This window comes from Melanotaenia boesemani, chromosome 13, assembly GCF_017639745.1.
Source record: "Melanotaenia boesemani isolate fMelBoe1 chromosome 13, fMelBoe1.pri, whole genome shotgun sequence".
NCBI lineage: Eukaryota > Metazoa > Chordata > Actinopteri > Atheriniformes > Melanotaeniidae > Melanotaenia > Melanotaenia boesemani.
The window spans coordinates 12,827,573-12,846,973 of NC_055694.1; the positions used below are offsets into that span (position 1 = coordinate 12,827,573).

Sequence of the window (19,401 nt, forward strand, 5' to 3'; positions counted from 1 at the left end):
ACAGTTTTTAAATATTTTTAGCCGCATGACTCCAGTGAGTCATTTGCTGACTGATCCACTCTCACAAACCAAAGTGCAGCTGTCTAGTTCAATTTGATTGTTTGTTTTCATGTAGCAACTGTACACCCATAACTGAGTGTTTTAAGTATCCTCTGGAGGAAAACTGAAACAAGATTTTATATTGGTTTTGATGGTCTTTGGGGATAGTTCTCAGATAAAAATGCTTTGTTTAAATTGAATGATTTAGTATACATGCAGCTGAACGTTATATCAAAAAGCAGCAATAATCATGATTCTCTTTTCAAATCCCGGCTCCTTCAGATATGATATAATGGTCTCAATGCATCTGGACAAGGTAAATGAGGACAGAACTATCAACGACTCTGTGCTTTGCAGCCAGATGGACTGGAACAATACAGACAATAGTTACCTCTGATGGGATAGAGCTCCACACCCTGAGAGAGAAAAGCCATGACAAACCAGTTAGCTTTTATATTGGTTGAATGATAGGTGTGTGTGTGTGTGTGTGTGTGTGTGTGTGCTGTCTATGCCTTTGTATGCACATGTTGTTTAAAGGCAGATTATTTGCTTCTCCTTACAGCCCAGGTGCTCAAATAACCTATTTTGTGTGTCTATTTTGAAGACACACAACAACAATATTTCATTTATTTTGTGTACATTTTCTGTATTTATTTCTGCGTGTGCACACTTCAACCTCTTCACCCCATCTCCACAAAAGCCTTCTTGAATGCGCTTGCCAACAGCAGAACCAGTGTGTCCTAGAAAACCCCGTCCTTGCTCTGTGAATGTGTGTGCGTATGTATGTGTGTGTGTGTGTGTGTGTGTGTGTGTGTGTGTGTACAAATGAGACAAAGCAGATGAATGGAGCTCAAATCAATTCCCCTCAGACAGACTTAATGCAGCTCCTAATAATTGCCTGCAGACAGGGAAAGTATGCTGTCAAAGGCAGAAAAGAGACACAAAACAAAAGTGGTTCCAATAGAGATCGTTTCTCTCAATTTGGCTTCAAAATAAATTGCTTATTAACAATGTCTGTGGGCAAATGAGAAACAGTTCTGCTTTGGCTTGGACAATAATGACTCTTAAAGCAGACTGAAAAGCAATCCAAAAGGGAGGAAGGTAAACTCTTCCTTCTAAAAAAGCAATATTTGGTTTAAGCTTTTAATATTAGATTTATTTAGTTCATGCTTTCCCTAAAGGCTCTCACAAATGATTACATTTCTGCAGGCTTGTATGCACAGAATCACCAAAGCTGACATGCATCTCTGTGGCCACGTTCACTTTGTGTTACTGTCAGTTCCTGGTCTACGAACTGCATGTTTCTCTGCATCCTATTTACACTATCTGTCATTCAAATCTGATACATCAGGATAAGAGAAAATGGTTATGACTGTAAGGTTTAAATATAGTAGCAGGCCAAATGAAATCATGTCTGTTGGAGCACATCTGACGGTGGTCTGGCTAGCTTTGTGATCAGATCTGTCTGTAAATGCAACCCGTTAAGCTTGCAGTCATGTCATGAGAAAGTAACAGGGCATGAGCTGAGGACAGCAGGTATCAAATTACTGACTTCACACCTGCTGACCAAGTGTTTGTTAGCATGTGTTTTTTTTTTTTTTTACTTTGTGGAAAAATAGTGGCTAAAAAAAAAGATAAAGCAGGTATCATCCAGGTTTCAAGACTAAAACTGTGTACGCACAAAGGTGGAAATATGCACATATGTATAATCTTTTAACCAGATTTATAAGAAGTTGTCCTCCAACTGATTACATCCCCATGGAGTGTTTGTTTATGCAGGCCAAAACAGAGAATATTTACATATGTAATATATGTGTCCTCTTGTGGATGCAAACTGTAAAAATGGCGTCCATGAAGGTAATGATAACTTTGTAAAAAAAAAGGGAACTCAAACCGGTCAAGGCGCATTGCCGCCCTCCCTGAGCTGGGTTCTGTCACTTCTTGCAGTGAATAAGCTGCATGCACTTACGCCCAAGATGATATTGTGTGATGAAACTGTGATCTTGTAATTAAACAATGGGCTATTATAGAGAGAGAGAGAGAAAAAGAAAAGCACTGCCTCCAGCGCTACACGACAGCACCTGGGTCCAACTGGACTCAGCAGTCTGACTATCACTTAATTTGAATTCTTGCTTGTGTCGTTTTGACTCTCAGATGTAAGGCGCTTTGGAGAAAAGCGTCTGCCAAATGACTGTAGAATAGAATAGTTTTTCCACAGGTTTTAACAGGAAAGAAAAACCTGTTAAAAAGTTTTTTTTTCCTTGAATCAAAGTGAAGATTCAATACAATCCATTGATTTCCTTATTTAGACAATTATTTTTCCAATAAAATTGCTTAATTAAAAAAAAAAAAAAAAAAAAAAAAAAAAAAAAAAAAAAAAAATATATATATATATATATATATATATATATATATATATATATATATATATACATATACATATACATACATATGTATGCATCATTTATGTATCTGGCCCCAGGTGTGCATGCACCACATGCCATCAGGAATCATTATTCTGAGAACTAATCTAGATTCAGATGAGGTTTTTAATGCAAGGCAACAATGTGGCCTCTGTCACCAAATCACATGCATGTCATTACTCTCCCAAAGTGGTAGAGGACATATTTAGATTTTAAAAATAAGACAAGAAAAGTGGAGGCTGTTGTAGTCTGGTATAAACTGTTACCCTGATGTTAACAAAAATACAACAATTAATTGCAATATAATATTATGTCAAACTAATATTCTGGCGTGGTTGGCTTTTTTTTTTTTTAAATGTTTAAACACTTCACAGAGGTCAAAAATGGAAAGTTTTTTTAAACCCTTGGCTCTAACAAAAAGAGCAAACAAGGTTTATTCATGTGATGATATATTCTCCATACATAACTGTGTGCTCCACATACACTCCCACAATGTTGAGTATTGCAAAGTTTGTTTTGTTTTGTTGTTATTTTTTGTTTGTTTGTTTTTGTTTTTGTTTTTTTTTTACTTAAAATACAACAAAAGACAGCACGAATGTTTATGAACATACAGAGACATTAACAAATGAAATGTAAAAGCAGGGACACTGCAGAAGCTACACTATTGTCCTTAGGCAGCTTGTTTCACTTTAATGGTGCCCTGACAAACTGAGAGAGATGCATTTTTTTCTGGGTCACTGAACTAACATAATACACACACACATATAGAATTCATTGTTTAACTGTAGGAGAAATCCAATATCCTTTGAAAAAGGCAACCAATCTGCATATTAAAAAAAATGAATGGATGTAATACTTTGCTGTCAATTATAAGTACCAACAACAACAACAAAAAACATCATATTAAACCAATGTTAGCACAAGAGCCAGGAGCAAATAGAATTCAGCTGGACATAAGCAAATGAATTAGATCTGAGCCATTTCCTAAGTCTCCCTGTTTGAGAATACATAAATAAAAATAATCACATCATAGTTACTTTAGCTTTGACAGTGGGAGCATTGTTAACCCTGAAGCTAGTGTGTAAATACAGCATGTGTTTCTAAGTGCTTGTGTGTGTATGTGTGCAAGCAAATGTAACAGAGTGGTGGCTGACCCTACGGCCAAAAACAGCAATCTGTTCTCTGTGAGATGCGAAAAAAGAAACTACTCGACCGTCTGGTCTGTCAAAGCTGAGGAAATGTGCGAATAACTGTGTATCCACATTTGTATGCAGTCATGTGTCTGTGCTGTGTTTGTGTCTATAAGCACGTGTGTGGGCTTGCTAACAAATGCATGTGCACAACTGTGTCGTGCGAACAATTGTAACCCACGGTTTTTTATTCAGCTTTGCCTTTCCAAAAAAAGCCATACTCGTTTCTTTACCTTACACGAGTGCCTTTTAAATCTCTTTTGCAGGAATTTGAACATAAACCTGTTTTTAGTTGAAGAGGCAAAGCTGTGGAAGCCAAGAATATAACCAGTGAGGCATTTTTTAGCCTTTTTAGGCATTGATTTGTAATGTCCCAGTCCAAAAGAAAATGTGCTTTTTTGGAATGAATACAGAGGTCATGTGTAAGGACATAAACATGAAACAATACCCTCTACAGTAGTGATAGCCAACCAGTTACATGGAAAGATTAGGAAAACTACTCTATAAAGAGACGTATTAAAGAATTTAGTACCCAGAACTAATTGCCAAAACATTAAGAAAACCTATTAACAATACTGATGGATAAGCAGTGTAAACAGTCAAAAGAAATTGGAATCATGGACAAAACCTAGAGTGAAAAACTATGAGAAATGTAACAGAAAAAAAATAAAACTTTTGGTTTTTACCAAATTTATTGATAATATATACTACTTTTCAGGTAAACAATACAAGTAAAGACAGAGCATTATCATACCCTGCAAGCAACATAAAGCAATGACTTAATGGAGAGAGCTCTCCTTGCTGAATTTGCTGCTGAGGGATCGAAATCACAAGTATTCATGACACTAACATAAATGGAGTAATATGGCCTCAGAAGAGGTGATCATATGAACACCAGTTCTGCTTATGATGCCAACTGTACTCACAAGATCACGTTTCAAGAATTTCCCTAATGATGTTCAACAGTCCTAGTTTAAGGTATCCAAGAGGAAAATTGCCTCCTTTTACTGCCGTTTTTCTACTCATTATATTCCCTGACTGCCTGATAGAAGCATGCACAAAAATCCAGCTGAGCGGCCTGAGCGGGTTTAAGCTCATCTTGATCTGATTAAAAAAGTAATTATGAGTTTTAACACAAGGCATTTTTATTCTGGCTAGGCTATTAATCTGATTATTAGTACTAAAAGTTGAATTTGTCATCTTTAAAAATGACTAATTGCACACATGTGGAAACTAGCTAGCTTGCTATGATATGCCCAGTTTTTCATACCATTGCAAAAAATAGCAAAACTACTGCTAACAGTAGAAAGTGCTGGCTAACAGTCTGGAATGTTTGGCTAACAGTCATTGCCATACTTGGTTAATGAGCAAAAACCATTGAAACTGTTTATCAAATTGTTGGACAGTTGTGTAGTAATATAGTGATAATGATAATTAATGTCCATGCATCTTATGGTGCAAAGTACCTGTGATTGCGTGATGGGAGAAGGCCTCTACATAGGTCAGATAGTTGTGAGGACAGTGCTTCTTAAGCCACTTGCAGACATCCTGCTGAGTCCACAGCACCACCGGTTTGGACAGACTGGACAGAGTAGGACTGGTGTGATAAACAGTGAAGGCTTCACCCGGACGCAGCTGAAACACAAAAAGAAGTAGATTTTTATTTGCTTTGTTTTGTGAGGTGTGTCCATCTGATTTGACAATATAATAATAATAATCATAATAATAATAATAATAAGAAGAAGAAGAATTGTTTGTGTCTTTGTATTTTCATTTTATACATGAAATTAATTAGAGGCATTGCTTTTTTATTGCTTCTTTCAGACAAACTCTTTGTAATTACTTTAGTTTAGTTACTGTGTATCATGCAGGATTTTCTCATTAATATGAAATCAGCTGAGACGATGTATTCTAATGCCAGAGTTTGCAACAAAAATCCCTTTCGGTAGTCGAGTAAAACCACAATTAAAAAATAAGCTGAGAGCAAACAGCCTCATCAACACAAGACTGCAGCCTGGTATTTCTAATACAAACCTTAAATGTATTTCTGATTTAACTGCTTAAAGTTAGTCAGAGTTTTGATTTGTTCTATAGAAAAAAAAAAGAAAGAAAATTACCATAACACTAAATGTAATTCAAATCATTAGTGAGCACAAGGTTTAAAAGCTTGAAGGCATTAAAGGGGCAAACATATGCTGCTTCTGATTTAAATGAGCTGCCAGTTTTTCACCTCGCATCTCTGGTTGGGAAAGTGCTATTTACGCTCCTGCTCTGGTCTGACTCCAGGCCTAATTTTGCATAGAACCTTCATTATAAATCAGCACAGCATTAGTGTCATCGTGCCATCTTTATCTTTGACTTATATCAACATGCCCTTTTTTCTTCATTTTCCTCCCTTCCTTCTTCACACACCTCCCCAATCCCTACAAGCTATCATTTGTCAGCAGCACTGTTTTCTTTGTTTTTTGTGGATGGTTAATAGGAGCATTAATAAAGTCACAACAAGTTCATAAGACCACAAAACACACCCATCACTCAGTCCCCTCTGCCCTCACTCTCTCTCTCTCTCTCTTGTGTGACTTACTCTCATATCTAATCCATTCATTCATGTACTGTCTGAGCCAACTCTACAACAAAAGGCTTTGGCTCATTTTCAGCAGAAAACACAGAACTGCTGCCAAATGTTCCCCTCCATAACTGACTGTATTTAATAGGATTATGTATGCTGAAATGTCATACACACAAATGCAACTTGTACACACTCTGGTAGCTTAATATCCAACACTCCCCGTGCTGTTTTCTCACAAACGTCACAAAGACCAGCTTGCAGAACATCTCCACATCTTAATATGCAATGGAAGTTCATAACTATTTCCATCTTTGCCAGCTGCTGTAATGAGACCTCCTTCTGTCAATTTAAGTAGAAAAGGCTCCATCAAGTTCTGGTTGGTCCACTAAATGTGGTCCACTTTATAGGCTTTAATTAAAAAACAACTCCATTTCTCCACTAGAGTGTTTGCTTGTTTTCTAACACACATAGTACTATCTCTGACTTAGTATTGAAGTCATTTTAATAACCCAAATTTACAGCTCAACACATTAATTGAGATTGAGTTGGGAGAGGTGTGGAAAAACTTTATCCTATAGATGATTGAATGTGGGCAAGAGAGGGTAAAATTGTTCCCTCATCTTTGGGTGGCTTTAACTGCTGCCTGCACTAAAGCTGCAAACCTGCCTCTTTAGTCTTTATCATCTAGTCAGCCCTTTTGCTGGTGCAGCTGTATGAATATTCGAGAGAGCAATAGCTTAGATAATCATTGTGTAGAGGAAATTTATAAAGACAAAGAGAATTTAATCTAAATCAAGTCAAAGGCAAAATGACCTGTTTGTAAAAAATAATGGCTGAAATTATGGGTAATAATCATAAATCAGTGGCTAAGGTAAGGCTAACTAGTGACATCATGAATTCATTATGAATTGTTTGTTTAATAATAAGCATTTTACAACAAAAACCCTTTCTGAAGTATGTCTGTCTGTCTGACCTGAAGATTTAAAATCTTATGGATCTTCTTGTTGACACAAGTTTTAATTGCATGCTATCACTGGAGCAGATAGGTATGCACTTGCAAGACATGTTAATGCTTTTCAATAGGTTGTGATATAGAATAATTGCTAAGTTTATTATTAAGGTAAAAGCTTCTCAGAGTCAGAGAGCAATCAGTCATAGTTTTACGGTGTAGGAATGTGATTTTCTTGACTGCTCCCATTTATCATGGCCATAATTCACACAACCACAGCAGATTCAAGGCTTAAAATCAATTGTTACAGAAATATGACTGAAATAAACTCCAGCTTTATTAGGACCATTGGACTTTATTATCAGTTGATGAAGTCATTATTGTTATTTATTTCTTGTCTGAAATAGACCAAGGTTCAAAACACTGCTTTATGATTACACAAGAAATAATGACACCTAACCCCCCCAAACGCTTTTTTAATCAAATGTTAGTTTGTGAGATTAACAATATGGTATATAGCTTTTATTACCCTGAGGAAAGGGCTTGGTTTGCCAGTGGTTATTGCTGAGCATCAAGACTGAAAACACAGCAACTCGGTAAACTGTAGTATCACATTTAACATATATGACTAAAGGGGTTCCCCACTATGTTTTAGTCATTTTGACAGAGTGCTCTCACCAAGTGCCTTTCTAGTTTACAAAGAAGAAAGATATACAAAATGCAACCAGTCAAGTGTGAAGAGGGGACTTCAGGATGACTGAAAAAGGAGAAGAGACAAATATTAAAGTGATGTGATTTAAAATATATAAAAGTCAAAGTGACAGGCATCACAGTGATGATGTTGCATCATAGAAAGAGCAGATTTCCCTGCTTTAAAAGACTTTTTCACACTGGTTTAGAGACTGCGCTGCTAGAGTGATTTCACCTCCTACACTGAACTTTTTTCCAATATCTGTTATCATAATTATCCATGGCAACGAAAGATTTGTTTACCAGTGGGATCGACTAGTTGAGCTCTCCAAAAGCAAATGATTGAGCAAAAAAAACTACCAAATCCCAAATTAGTTGAAGAGGAAGTGAAGAGGATGCAGAGCAGGAACAAGGCAGAGAGAAAAGTAGTGGAAAATCAAACCATGTCTTCCAACAATTATCGTGGGAAATGTGAGGTCGCTAGCTAATAAAATGGATGTGCTTGAGGTGCTACCAAAGACACAAGGAAAACAAAGAATGCAGTATTATATGTTTCACCAAGACATGGCTTAGGGAACATATCCTGGACTCTTGAGTCTGTACACTGCTTTAAGACCGTACGCACAGATCAAGACATCAAAGAGTCAAAAAAAAAGTAATGGTGGAGATATTGTAGGACTTGTCACCAACAGATGGTGTCATCCTGGACATGTCACTGTAAAGGACAAGTTTTTCAACTGGTTCAGCTCAGATTAACATTCAGCATGTTCTTTGCCTGCCTCCCATCAAACAAACCTCACACCCTTCATGAGCCCACAGCTTTCCTATCACACCTCTGCACTGTTACCCTGCAGCTCAATCACGGATCTCAACACAATCTCATCTCCCCTCACATCAGGATACACTCCTCCTCTGCCTCCCCATCCAGCCTGTCTGTCTCCGGCAATCAGGAGAAGAAGTATCTGGAGAAACTGAACCGGAACAAGGTTGTAGGCCCAGATGGTGTCAGCCCCGGGGTTCTGAAGACCTGTGCAGAACAACTATGTTGGCTTCTACATCATCTTTTCAACATCAGCCTGAGTCAGGAGAAAGTCCCTGTGCTGTGGAAGACTTCTTGCCTTGTCCTAGTACTTTAAGAAAAATCTCAGTTTGGTTATTATAACGGACTTGGGGTTGAGGATGTCATCAATCTCAGCTGAACAGATCAGGCAGCAGGATGAGGATCATGTTCTTTGATTTCTCAAAGCAGCCCACACTGTTATGTGAGATTCTCCAGAAAATACAGATGGACATCTTCAATTTTTTATCTATTTTTTTATTTTTTATTTCTAGTCCCTCCCTTGGGACAAAACTTTGAACACATTTGTTATTGGGGTGGAGGAGATCTATGTTTCCTGCTCGTATGGTGGTGATCTGCAGCAGCTAGCGTTTGGTGAGACTCAGAATGGTTGTGCAGCACCAGGTAGTGTTTGGTGACTGAGTGGTTAGCTCATTCAGCGAACAGTGATGCTAGCCCATGAGCCAAAACTGCTGTCTGACAAGTTGCTTCTGGAAGCAAGGAAGAGGTGTTGTCACTTCTTTCTGCCAGTCAGTTTTGGCGTAATGTAAAAGGGCTTCAAGGGACAGACTAGGGGGGCTTGTTCAAAACAAATGTTGAAAGAGAACTCAGGACCATTACAAATCTGCTTGTAAGTGCTAATAAATTAGCTTATGAATGAAACCGCTGCAGTAATTAATTCTTAAATATTTCATGATTCATGTTTGTGAACATCCATTTATGTATAAAGCCTATAAGCAATGAAAAACTACATGGATGTCTTTAAGAGAGATAGATATAGAAAGTGAATGCAGACAAAAAAGGACAAAAGAGACAGAAGTCGGTGAGCTCGGGAGTTGGCTACTCTTTGTGTGAATAATGGCCTTCATCATCAAGAAGCCAGACAAGAGGGAAATGGAATGATAGCTCCCAATCATCCTTCTGTCTCTCTTTTTTCCCTCCCTTTCTCTTCTCGCTCCATTTGTTGGCCATCCATCAGACTGTATCTCCTCTGGCCAGTTCTATCTCGCCCCCACTCACCCTTTACTACTTCCCCGCTTCTCCTGAGACCTACTTCTGTCCAGCTGGAGGAGGTGCCTCATTTGTTACATACAGAAGAAAAGGGGAGGGAGGGTGCATAAGCAAGGTGGGGGCTGTATGTGGAGTGGAACTCAATAAAGAATTAAGGACACAGAGATGGGAGAAGAAGTGAGGGGATGCAGAGATATCCATGTAATATGTTTTTGTCCTTATAAAGGCTGCATTAAGATAAGCATATTTGAGGAAGCTTCCGATGACCTTTAATATGTCCCGTTACAATTTTAAATTAAAGAGAAGATTGTATTTTTTAAAAATAAACATATCTACTGTTTTACAAAATGGGATGAGCACAATGATTCCACGGTCAGTACAGTAAGTCCATGAAAACAGTGAAAAGCAACTAGTCTGTCTCTGTTAAGAGGTAAAAATAAAGGAATAAATAACATAATTCTTACAACCAGAACTTTTAAAGTATAGTGCCTTTTCATTAGCACGTTAAAAAATATCTTCTTGATTAAATCAGTAAAATAAATCTAATGGAAAAATTGTCACAACATGGCAAATAACTAAAACTCTTAAAAACTGAAGTCACCTGATCAAAAATTCACTCCGCACACAAATTAATCATAATATATTCTTATTCTTTGTTTTTTGTATTAACTAAACAATAATCCCTCAACCATCATCCCTTGAAGTCATTTTGTAAAACTCAACCAATTTCTTCTTGTGAAAATTTCTTTAAATCTAAGACTGGCAGTTATTATGTTTCAAATAACCTCCACAACATTTCAGTAGCATGGAAAACCCCTTTCCTTCTTTTAAGCTGGTCTTTGATGGATTTAATGAGTATTATCAGCCTCTTCAGCACTGTTTTGGATCACATTGTCTGTCTACATCGTTATTTTCTTGTTTACAAAGCAGCATGATTTAACTTAACAATATCACTGTGAAAGAATGTATTTAGGCCCAAACCATGATCTCTTTTTAGATCTGGTGCTCAACATATTTTTTTCTGCTTGCTCTCAATGAGTAGAGAGTGTAATCCACTGTATGTGGTGCCTTGAAGAAAAAGTGCTGTACTTAGCACCTTTTTTTTTTTTTTTAGAAAGCTTTGCCTTTTTTGTGCAGCCACTCTGACACAGAAATGAAAATATCAGAACTTTTCAGAAAGGCGCTGTCACTGCAACTCTTTTTCATATGGGCAATAACGGGCACTTCTGTAACCAGAAAAACGTTAAATAAACTTGGTCTCACTGTATTTATCCAACCTTATAACGTTGGGTAGAATATATTAAAAAAAAAAAAAAAAAAAAAAAAAGTCCATTTGTGGAAACCAAGTACGACGACAGCAGCAGATTAAATCAGAGCTCTTTGGGACTGTCTGTCTCCTTATTAGGACTTTGATTTGTTCAAGTAGACAGTTTGCAATGAGTAAGTAGCCAATATGTATTGGAAGAAACTTCATTCATAACAACTGTGTGACAGCATGAATATAAGGTTGCTGCCATAACCAAACACAACAAGATGAAAGTCTTGTCGCCTGCTAATAAGAGTTTGTGACTAGTTGTTAAGGAAAGCACTTGTGCATGTCCCTGAAGCCTTTAACATCTGTTCTGTTGGAAAGAGGAGTATGTTTTATCAAAATATCAAATAAGTCTGTCTTTTAATATATAATTTTCTAAGGGAGTTAAAAATGTTTTTAGTAATTTATGACTGTGTGGAAATCGACAGAGGCCCTATTGAATAATAAATAGAAAATCTATTTTTAGCCGTCTGAATTTCAGCAAGACAAGTTCTGTCTCAGCTCTTCATCTTCCTCTTCCTCACATCCTTCCCAACACAATGCTGACTTTTCTCCCAGGATTTCTCTATTAATCACTGTTTGTATCCTGGAAAAGCTTATTTGTCCTTTACTGCTTACTTTGTTCTATCAGGTCTCTTATCTATCCTCCACTCTGTCCTCATAAATTTCATTCTCTCACTGCCTGGCATCCTCCCCCCAACATCCTTTCTCTTTCATTTTTTCGCCTTTGAATCTTCCCTTTACCTTGACTTCTGTGCACTAAGATATATTTTGTTTTGTGTATGTGTTTGTGAAAGTGTGTGTGAGGATGCTCTTTCTCTGTTTGCAGCTGAATATGGGATTAGCTTAAAGTCAGGGGAGCGTGGGGAATCTCTAAAATTCACTCTTTGTGACCGATAACACCTCTCTTCCAACGACTGCCTATTATACTCTGCATGAGATTTCTACGCCAATTAGAATGTGCGTGTGCATGAATGAATGAATAATTTAATGTTTTATGGTATGCATATCCTGTATTCTATCTCACACCTTCTTTTCGTCTCCTGCTGTGCACGTTTTCTAGCTGTCACTTCATCTCTCAACAGGGTACTAACACTTATCCTCCACCTTCCCTGTATAATCTGCCATCTGACCAAGCAACTTTTTCCTATTACCGCCCCCAACCCAATCACTTTTACACATCTAACTCTTGCTCTGCTGTCATTATTGAATCTTCAATCTCTCTCCAATCCCAAAGTCCCTGACAAATCCGGACACATGATCCTTTATACCTCTTCACACCTCTTCACACTTCTCATTGCATCTCATCTCTTATTTCTCTCTTTGCAGTAACCCCTGATCCCCTTTTCTCTGGCAGTTTCTATTTAATCATTTAGCACCCTGTTATCTCCTACAGCTCAGTCTAGCCATGTGCATTTGTGCAAGTTTGTCACTGTGATTCATAAAATGCTTCAGAAGGTTTTGTGTGTGTCTGCTTGACTGTTCCTGTACTAGTGACTTTGTGGAAGTGTGTGAACTGTCAACCTCAGTCAGCGTTGTGCAGCTCTGCCTTTCGCTATCCTCTTAAATGTGTAAAAGCCTTGCACTCATGCAAATATGAGCAGCCTCTCAGTGGGTGGACCAAGGGCCAGATGGGATTTTCACAAAGCTCTCTATTTAGCATGAGTCAAACATGTGTCTTAGACAGAGCAACACATCACTGAGTGGCAGGACAAGGACAACACAGACTGAAGCATTTCTGCTTCGTTGCCCTGCAGCTCTTATTTCTCCCTCTGTGTTTCTGTGATTTTTTAACCAGCCACCACTGCATCATTTCTTTACCAGTACAGGCATTGACCATTAAAATGATGAGTTGCCTTTTAAAACTTACAGTGAAAATACTAAAGGCACATTTGGAACAAACCACTCTGGGGGCTCACTGAAGGGCAATCTACTGTGGCTTGCAGAAGTCTTTACTACCCTGGGCATTTTTGTAGCTTCTGCATTATAACCTGAAATTTTGGGTGGATTTTATGTTGTATCTACAAAAAATAATGTGAGTTGGTGAAGTGAAATGTAAAAACAGCTTCTGTAAAAAACAAACAAATAAATAAATAATTTGAAAATAGAAATAGTGATGCATTAAGATGTATCCGCCTTCTTTGCAATGAAGCCTGTAAATAAGATTTGAAACTTAGAAAATCCCAAAGAGCGCTCTTAAATCCATCCTTACAAAAGGTAACAAAGACACCAAAAGTAACCCTGGAAGAGATGGAAAGACTCGCTAAACATATGGAAGATGGTCCTAAAACTTAACTTAATGGCCCTCAAGTGTCTAGCACAAATCAATAACTCTCATCACCTCAAGAATACCATCCCCACAGTGAATCATGATGGCTGCAGCATCATGTTGTGGAAATGTATGTCATTTGCAAGGAGTGGTTTACTGGTCAGAATTGAGGGAATGATGCATGGTGCTAAACACACAAATGTTGAGGAAACCTTTTTTAATTTTCCAGAGATTTGAGACTTGGACAGAGGTTCATAATAACCTAAAGCATCACTCGGGTAATTGAAGGGAAAATGTTCAAACATCTGTCCATCTCTAGCTTCATCTTACCTGTAAACAAGAGACTTTGATGCCCAAAGAAGCAACAGAATCTCACCTACATGTAAGTTTGCCTCTTGCTGGGAGGAAAATCGAGCTTGGGTGCAGAGTGAGCTGGGTATTAGGCAAAGGCAGAGGCCAATTCCTGGCATCACAAACTGGCTTTTGGGGATGCATGTATTATGCATAATGCTATTTTTAAAGGCCAGTAACAGACCAAGCCAGACTTAAAGAATTAATAACATGACTTAACTAGGGGCTCAGAGTCACAACATACATAAATATGAATACCCCTGAAGATGTGCTTGGTGTAAATCAAATCATAATACCATCTAAACATCCAAAATGACTGCTCTTTCTCCTGAGCTACAGCCAGGGTGATGGTAAAGATGAGGATAATGTGAAACAAGTTAAAAAAAAAAAAAAAGTTAGGTGCATGTTTAATAGGTAAACTAATAAAAAGAAAAATTCCATCCATCCATTCTCTATAATGCTTATTCCACTTCAGGGTCTCAGGGGAGCTGGAGCCTATACCAGTAGTTACAAGGCGAGAGGCAGTAAAATAAAAATCTAATTGCACAATATAAATTTACATACAAACGTTATATTATTTATTATTTTTCTTTCCTTGAGACTGCACAAATATAAACTACATTTTAAATCTTCTTTGAACATATAAGGGAACTGTAAAGCCTTCATCTATGAGCAAAGCATGTTTAACACTTTCTTTTCTTTGTTGATCCTAACACAGAGTCCTGATGTTGTACCATAACATTTAGAGAAAAAAACTAAATATGTATCATTTTACTACTTTAGGATATAAATGTACCTTTCAGGCTTCAGATAAGTATAAACAGTTAACATGAGGTCCAGTTGTGAGCCCTAGAAGTGTACATAAGTCGACTTTATTGGGAGGAAACAGAAATGTACTCAAAGTCTACCCTTTTTCTGACAGTGTATGGAACTGCAGAAATAATCTTTATTAGCTCCTGCTTCAGAGTAGGAGCTTTACTGTGATGAGCTGTGAAGCAGCTGTATGGCCACTGGTGCTGATGACATGAGTGGACTCTGATTGGTTGGACATATAAGCACAACACTGGAAAATGCCATTACTGAAACAAATTTGTAAACATGCTTTAAGTAAACCTTTTTGCATACCCTAAAAAACACACAAAAAATGAGTGACAGTGAAGCCTTTGGACTACTGAACCATTACTGAGTCTTTTTAACAAGTGAAAATAAAATATGGCATTTTTGCTGCTTGACATTAACTATTTATTATCTATACACTGCATGCTCATGATTATAATAGTAGTTAGTGTCATGCAGAGCAGCTGGACAAATTTGTGACTCTATGGAGATGTCAACAGAGTTCAGTCCTATTAAACAAACGTAAAGGTGTAATTTCAGCATCAATACAGACACAGATTGAATACAACAATATTAACTTAAAAAACGATTACATGGCATATTTAATTTGATATAATATTGTGCAGTTTTGGTAATTTGTGCATTTACTCTCATTTAGTTCTCCGTTTTATGTTGCTGTCAGTACAGACAATCATTCAATGCACTTTGTAATGAGGAGAGAGAAATAATTATGCACAGGTCTTTTTCATTCGCCCACCCACGAAGGCATTACAGTGCATGGCAAAGACCTTTACTTTCTTTAACAGGCTTGGTTCTGCTTTAGAAAATGCGTCTTCCTAAATTGTGTCTTTGTTGTTCAACCTATTCCCTGCCCTCATCAAAAGGTTCAACCACGAGCTGTGCTGCAGACAGCAAAATGAGCCCTCCCTTCACCCCATCTGGCTACCTAAGCAACAGCCAATTCAAGGATGGTACAGAAGGTGCACCAACTACACAATAGGTATTATTTGGAAAAAAATCCTCTCAGCATATATTTCTATAGGTCCACCTGCAGTAATTCAAGAACAGAAATAAGTAAATAACCTCTGTTTGGGCTAAACATCAATGCTTTACTGGTGGCAATTCGTGCGTGATGACATTATTTCACCTAATTGAAAAAAACACATCATTGATGTGTCTTTACACTCTGTCTCTACCAATAACACCTAATTACTTTGGACATTTTTGATAATAACAGCCATGTTTGAGCATGACTGAACATTAACATCTCTGCTGTCACCATCTCTTGTGTCGTCCTGACTGGGACTTTGCAGACCAGTGCATCATGTGTCATATCAGCTTTGTTAAGCACTAACTTCTACCTCACCGTATATAAACTGAGCCCTGTTTCACTTAACTGGCTTCCTCTTTACAGCTGGTGTGCGTACAGCCTGTGTAATGGAAAATAATCTAATCATCAGTACAGAGAAAATTGGATACATAAACAACATGCACATATGAGCACCCTAAACACAACTGTTCAAAATTATAGATGCATGAATGGACACTGAAATTTTTTGTAAATTCATAGACCTTCTCACATCAGAGAGAGCTGAAATGCTCTGCCATTTGTTGAATAATGCATAAAGTAGCTTGTTGCCACAAGAAAGTGATAAGCCTTACTTCTCATGGTATAGAGGAAGTTTAATTATCTGGTCTTTGTGTAATCACATTGAAACAGCTTCTCATTCGTCTTTTATTAAGCCTTTTATAGCTGTTATAGCTGACAGTCTTTTATGAATTAATGAACCCATTTTGCACTGCATATGTACATCTTACTGTCTCCTAGATACAGGCTTTCCTAAAAGAATGAGAAATATGAAATAAATGGCTTCCACAGGGCTATCTGGTCTCTTTCATCTGTGGAGCAGAAGAAAAGAAAGATATGCTGTTTTAGGTCAAACAAAGGCCAAAGGCCTTAAAATAGATTCTTTTCCCCTTTTGTTTCACTTGTCTTGAGCATCACAGATGGGACTTCATACAAATTATAATGTGAATGTAAACAGTGTTCTTGCAGCTTTCTCTAAACAGCCACCAAACATTGTGTACAAATGAATTTTACATCCAGTGTTTAAACCACTCAGTTATGTTTAAGCTGTTTCTGTCTGTGGGGGAAAATGTGATTCTGTGAAATGAATTAGATTGTTAATAATAACTACATGCTACTGATTTTATATGTTCCATTCAGTATGTGTTCACAAGGACTGTAAAAGCACTGTTACATCACAAGCCATAACGTAACAGGTCCCGTGGCTTTTCTCAATTATATAACCAGTTTCTGTTGGTGACATCTACCAACACAGAGAAATGTACGATTGGTCAGCAATATGTTAAAAAAAAACACAATTACCTCTGAGATTTGAGTTCTACAGATGTTGCACTTATGTATGGCTCTTCCCTAACCCTTCACTCCATCACTCTCTCTGTTTTATACACTTAAATAATTTCAGAAGATATTAACTATACCAAAACTCCTTACACAGAGATAGGGTAACACACAAAGCACTAACAACCAAAAAGTTAAGTGAGCCATCACACGTACAACAATAATTTATTCAATAAATTTGTCACCCTATGATAAGATTCTCTGTTTCTACATATTATAGAAATATTTGTCACCTTATTAAAAGTAAACCATAACTAGTAATTGGCTGAACTGACTTACTGTCTAAAATAAAAAAAAAAGTTATAGATTTTGTATTTCAGTGGACTTAAATGAAAATACTTTTGTTGTTTCTTGTTTAAAAAAGTCATTCTTGTGCAGTGAAAACACTCCCCTGCTCGGCTCTCTGTGAGGACATCTGCATACCTGGATGCCCTCTGTGCCGGGCTGCTGTAGCAGTTTGACGGTGCGTGTGTGCGCTGTCTTCTGGCCACGGCCATCATGCCAGGTCAGGTTGCTGCCTCCGGCGCGACGCGGCAGCTGGTAACTCAGCTCCTCAGCAGACACCGTGTGCTCCAGGGAGGCACGGCAAAAACTGAAGCTGGACGCCGCTGTGAGGGAGAAGAAAGGAGGATTAGGAGTGAAAAGAGTAGGAGACAAGTAGGAGGGCAAAAAATGATCTTTAATAAACACCTGTTATTGTCTTTCTGGAAGGATTTCCATTAACATTAGCATCAGGCTATAAATAAATAAATAAATGGCTGATACAGTAAAGCTGCAGGAAAATGGTGTGTTTTCTATAAACAGGACATGATTTCTAGAACTATGACTCTCTTTCCAGATTAGTCCTTGATTATTTAGATCTCACATCATGAATATGTTACTTTTTTCCTTCCTCTTGTCCCTTTCTTTCCCTCTTTACTCTCAGGACTGAGTGTGGCTGGTGAACAGTGAAGCAAACATTGCCATGCAGGGTCAAGGTGCAGATGTGTGAAAGCCACAAGCCATCTTCTGCAGCTCAGGTCAAGATGAATGGGCTGCGGAGCTTTGGTTGGTCATTGGTTGGACAGTGTTGATGTGATGCACTTTCCCTCCTCTACCTAAGAACCAAGTAAATGTGGTGTGATGTTCAAAATAGAGTAGAGGACAGGATAACAGAGGTGACGGAGGTTAGGTAACAGTAAGGGAGACAGAGAAAAAGTCAACTTCTTAACACAGTTAAAGGCTTTTTGCTGTTACATGAATTTTTTAAAAAAACTGGATAGACTAATGTGATATTATGTCAGAGCATTTAAATAACTCTACGCTTCGGGCACATTTCGCACATCATTCCAAGCTTTTCACAAGTCGTTTTACAGCACTAAATCACACCTGAAATAGCTAAGGTTAGGGCAAAGGTTCGGCGTAGGGAGAAAAATGACATGCATAAAATTAAGACTTGATATGTTATTTCATACCCGACTGGATAGACAAGAAACCCATTTATTAGTGGTTAATGGAAACCGTTAAGCAACAGAGAGCTGATATTTGGTAACTCAGCTTTGAATGAACCTTTTCTTACAGATGTATTATATAAGTTAAATATACCTCCTTGTCCAAAAACATGTACATCCTCTTACAATCCAGAAATGGTTTTGTCTGTTCATGATAATTCAAGTTATTGAGACAGAAACACATTTACTGATCATAGATTTAAAACTTCATAATGTTACATACATTGCTTTCTGATTAAAAAAAAATATACTAGAGAACAATATTGGAGCATGCGTTGAGGGGGAAGGAAAAGGGGCTCATTTCATCTCCACCGAATTGCTTCTTAATTTCTTTTTCTCTCTCCAGCAGCATGTGGTCCAGATTAAAAACTAGACTGGATTGAATTTTGAACACAGACAATGTGTTTCTATAGTGAATAAGATAGAACCATTGCTGTTTATATACCAAAAGTTGAGTGTTTAATATTGTCTTGTAACCACAATAACAGGAGAGGACAAAATTACAGTGTATCCTGCAGGCTGAGGTTTCTGTTTAGCACATCTTTCCAACATAACTAGGTCATTTAAATATTTCTGAGCAGACCCTGAATATTAGCTCCACACAGCTGGATTGGGAGTGAGCTGCCAGCTGTCTTGCAGGTAGGTGAAATAAATCAGTGTAGTCTCTTTTTGATCATCATTGCTGTCGCTTTCAAACCCCCCCCAAAAAAGAAAAAGTGAACTCTCCAATCTTGTTGCTCCAAGCACGGAGCCTTCACTGAAAAACAGTGTTGTGTTCCCATCAATGCT

At 37.7% G+C, this 19,401-nt stretch overlaps 1 protein-coding gene across 3 annotated transcripts in view; it reads right to left on the reverse strand.

The window, feature by feature from the left end:
- samd10b (sterile alpha motif domain containing 10b) overlaps window positions 1-19,401 on the reverse strand; it is a 53,418-nt gene that overhangs the window by 11,755 nt on the left and 22,262 nt on the right. For all 3 annotated transcript variants that reach the window (XM_042004013.1, XM_042004015.1, XM_042004014.1), the window contains exons 2-3: window positions 17,546-17,730; window positions 5,119-5,287 (exon numbers count right to left, since the gene is read on the reverse strand). In XM_042004013.1, coding sequence (XP_041859947.1) covers window positions 5,119-5,287; window positions 17,546-17,730 — 354 coding nt within the window. The remainder of the gene's footprint in view (window positions 1-5,118; window positions 5,288-17,545; window positions 17,731-19,401) is intronic.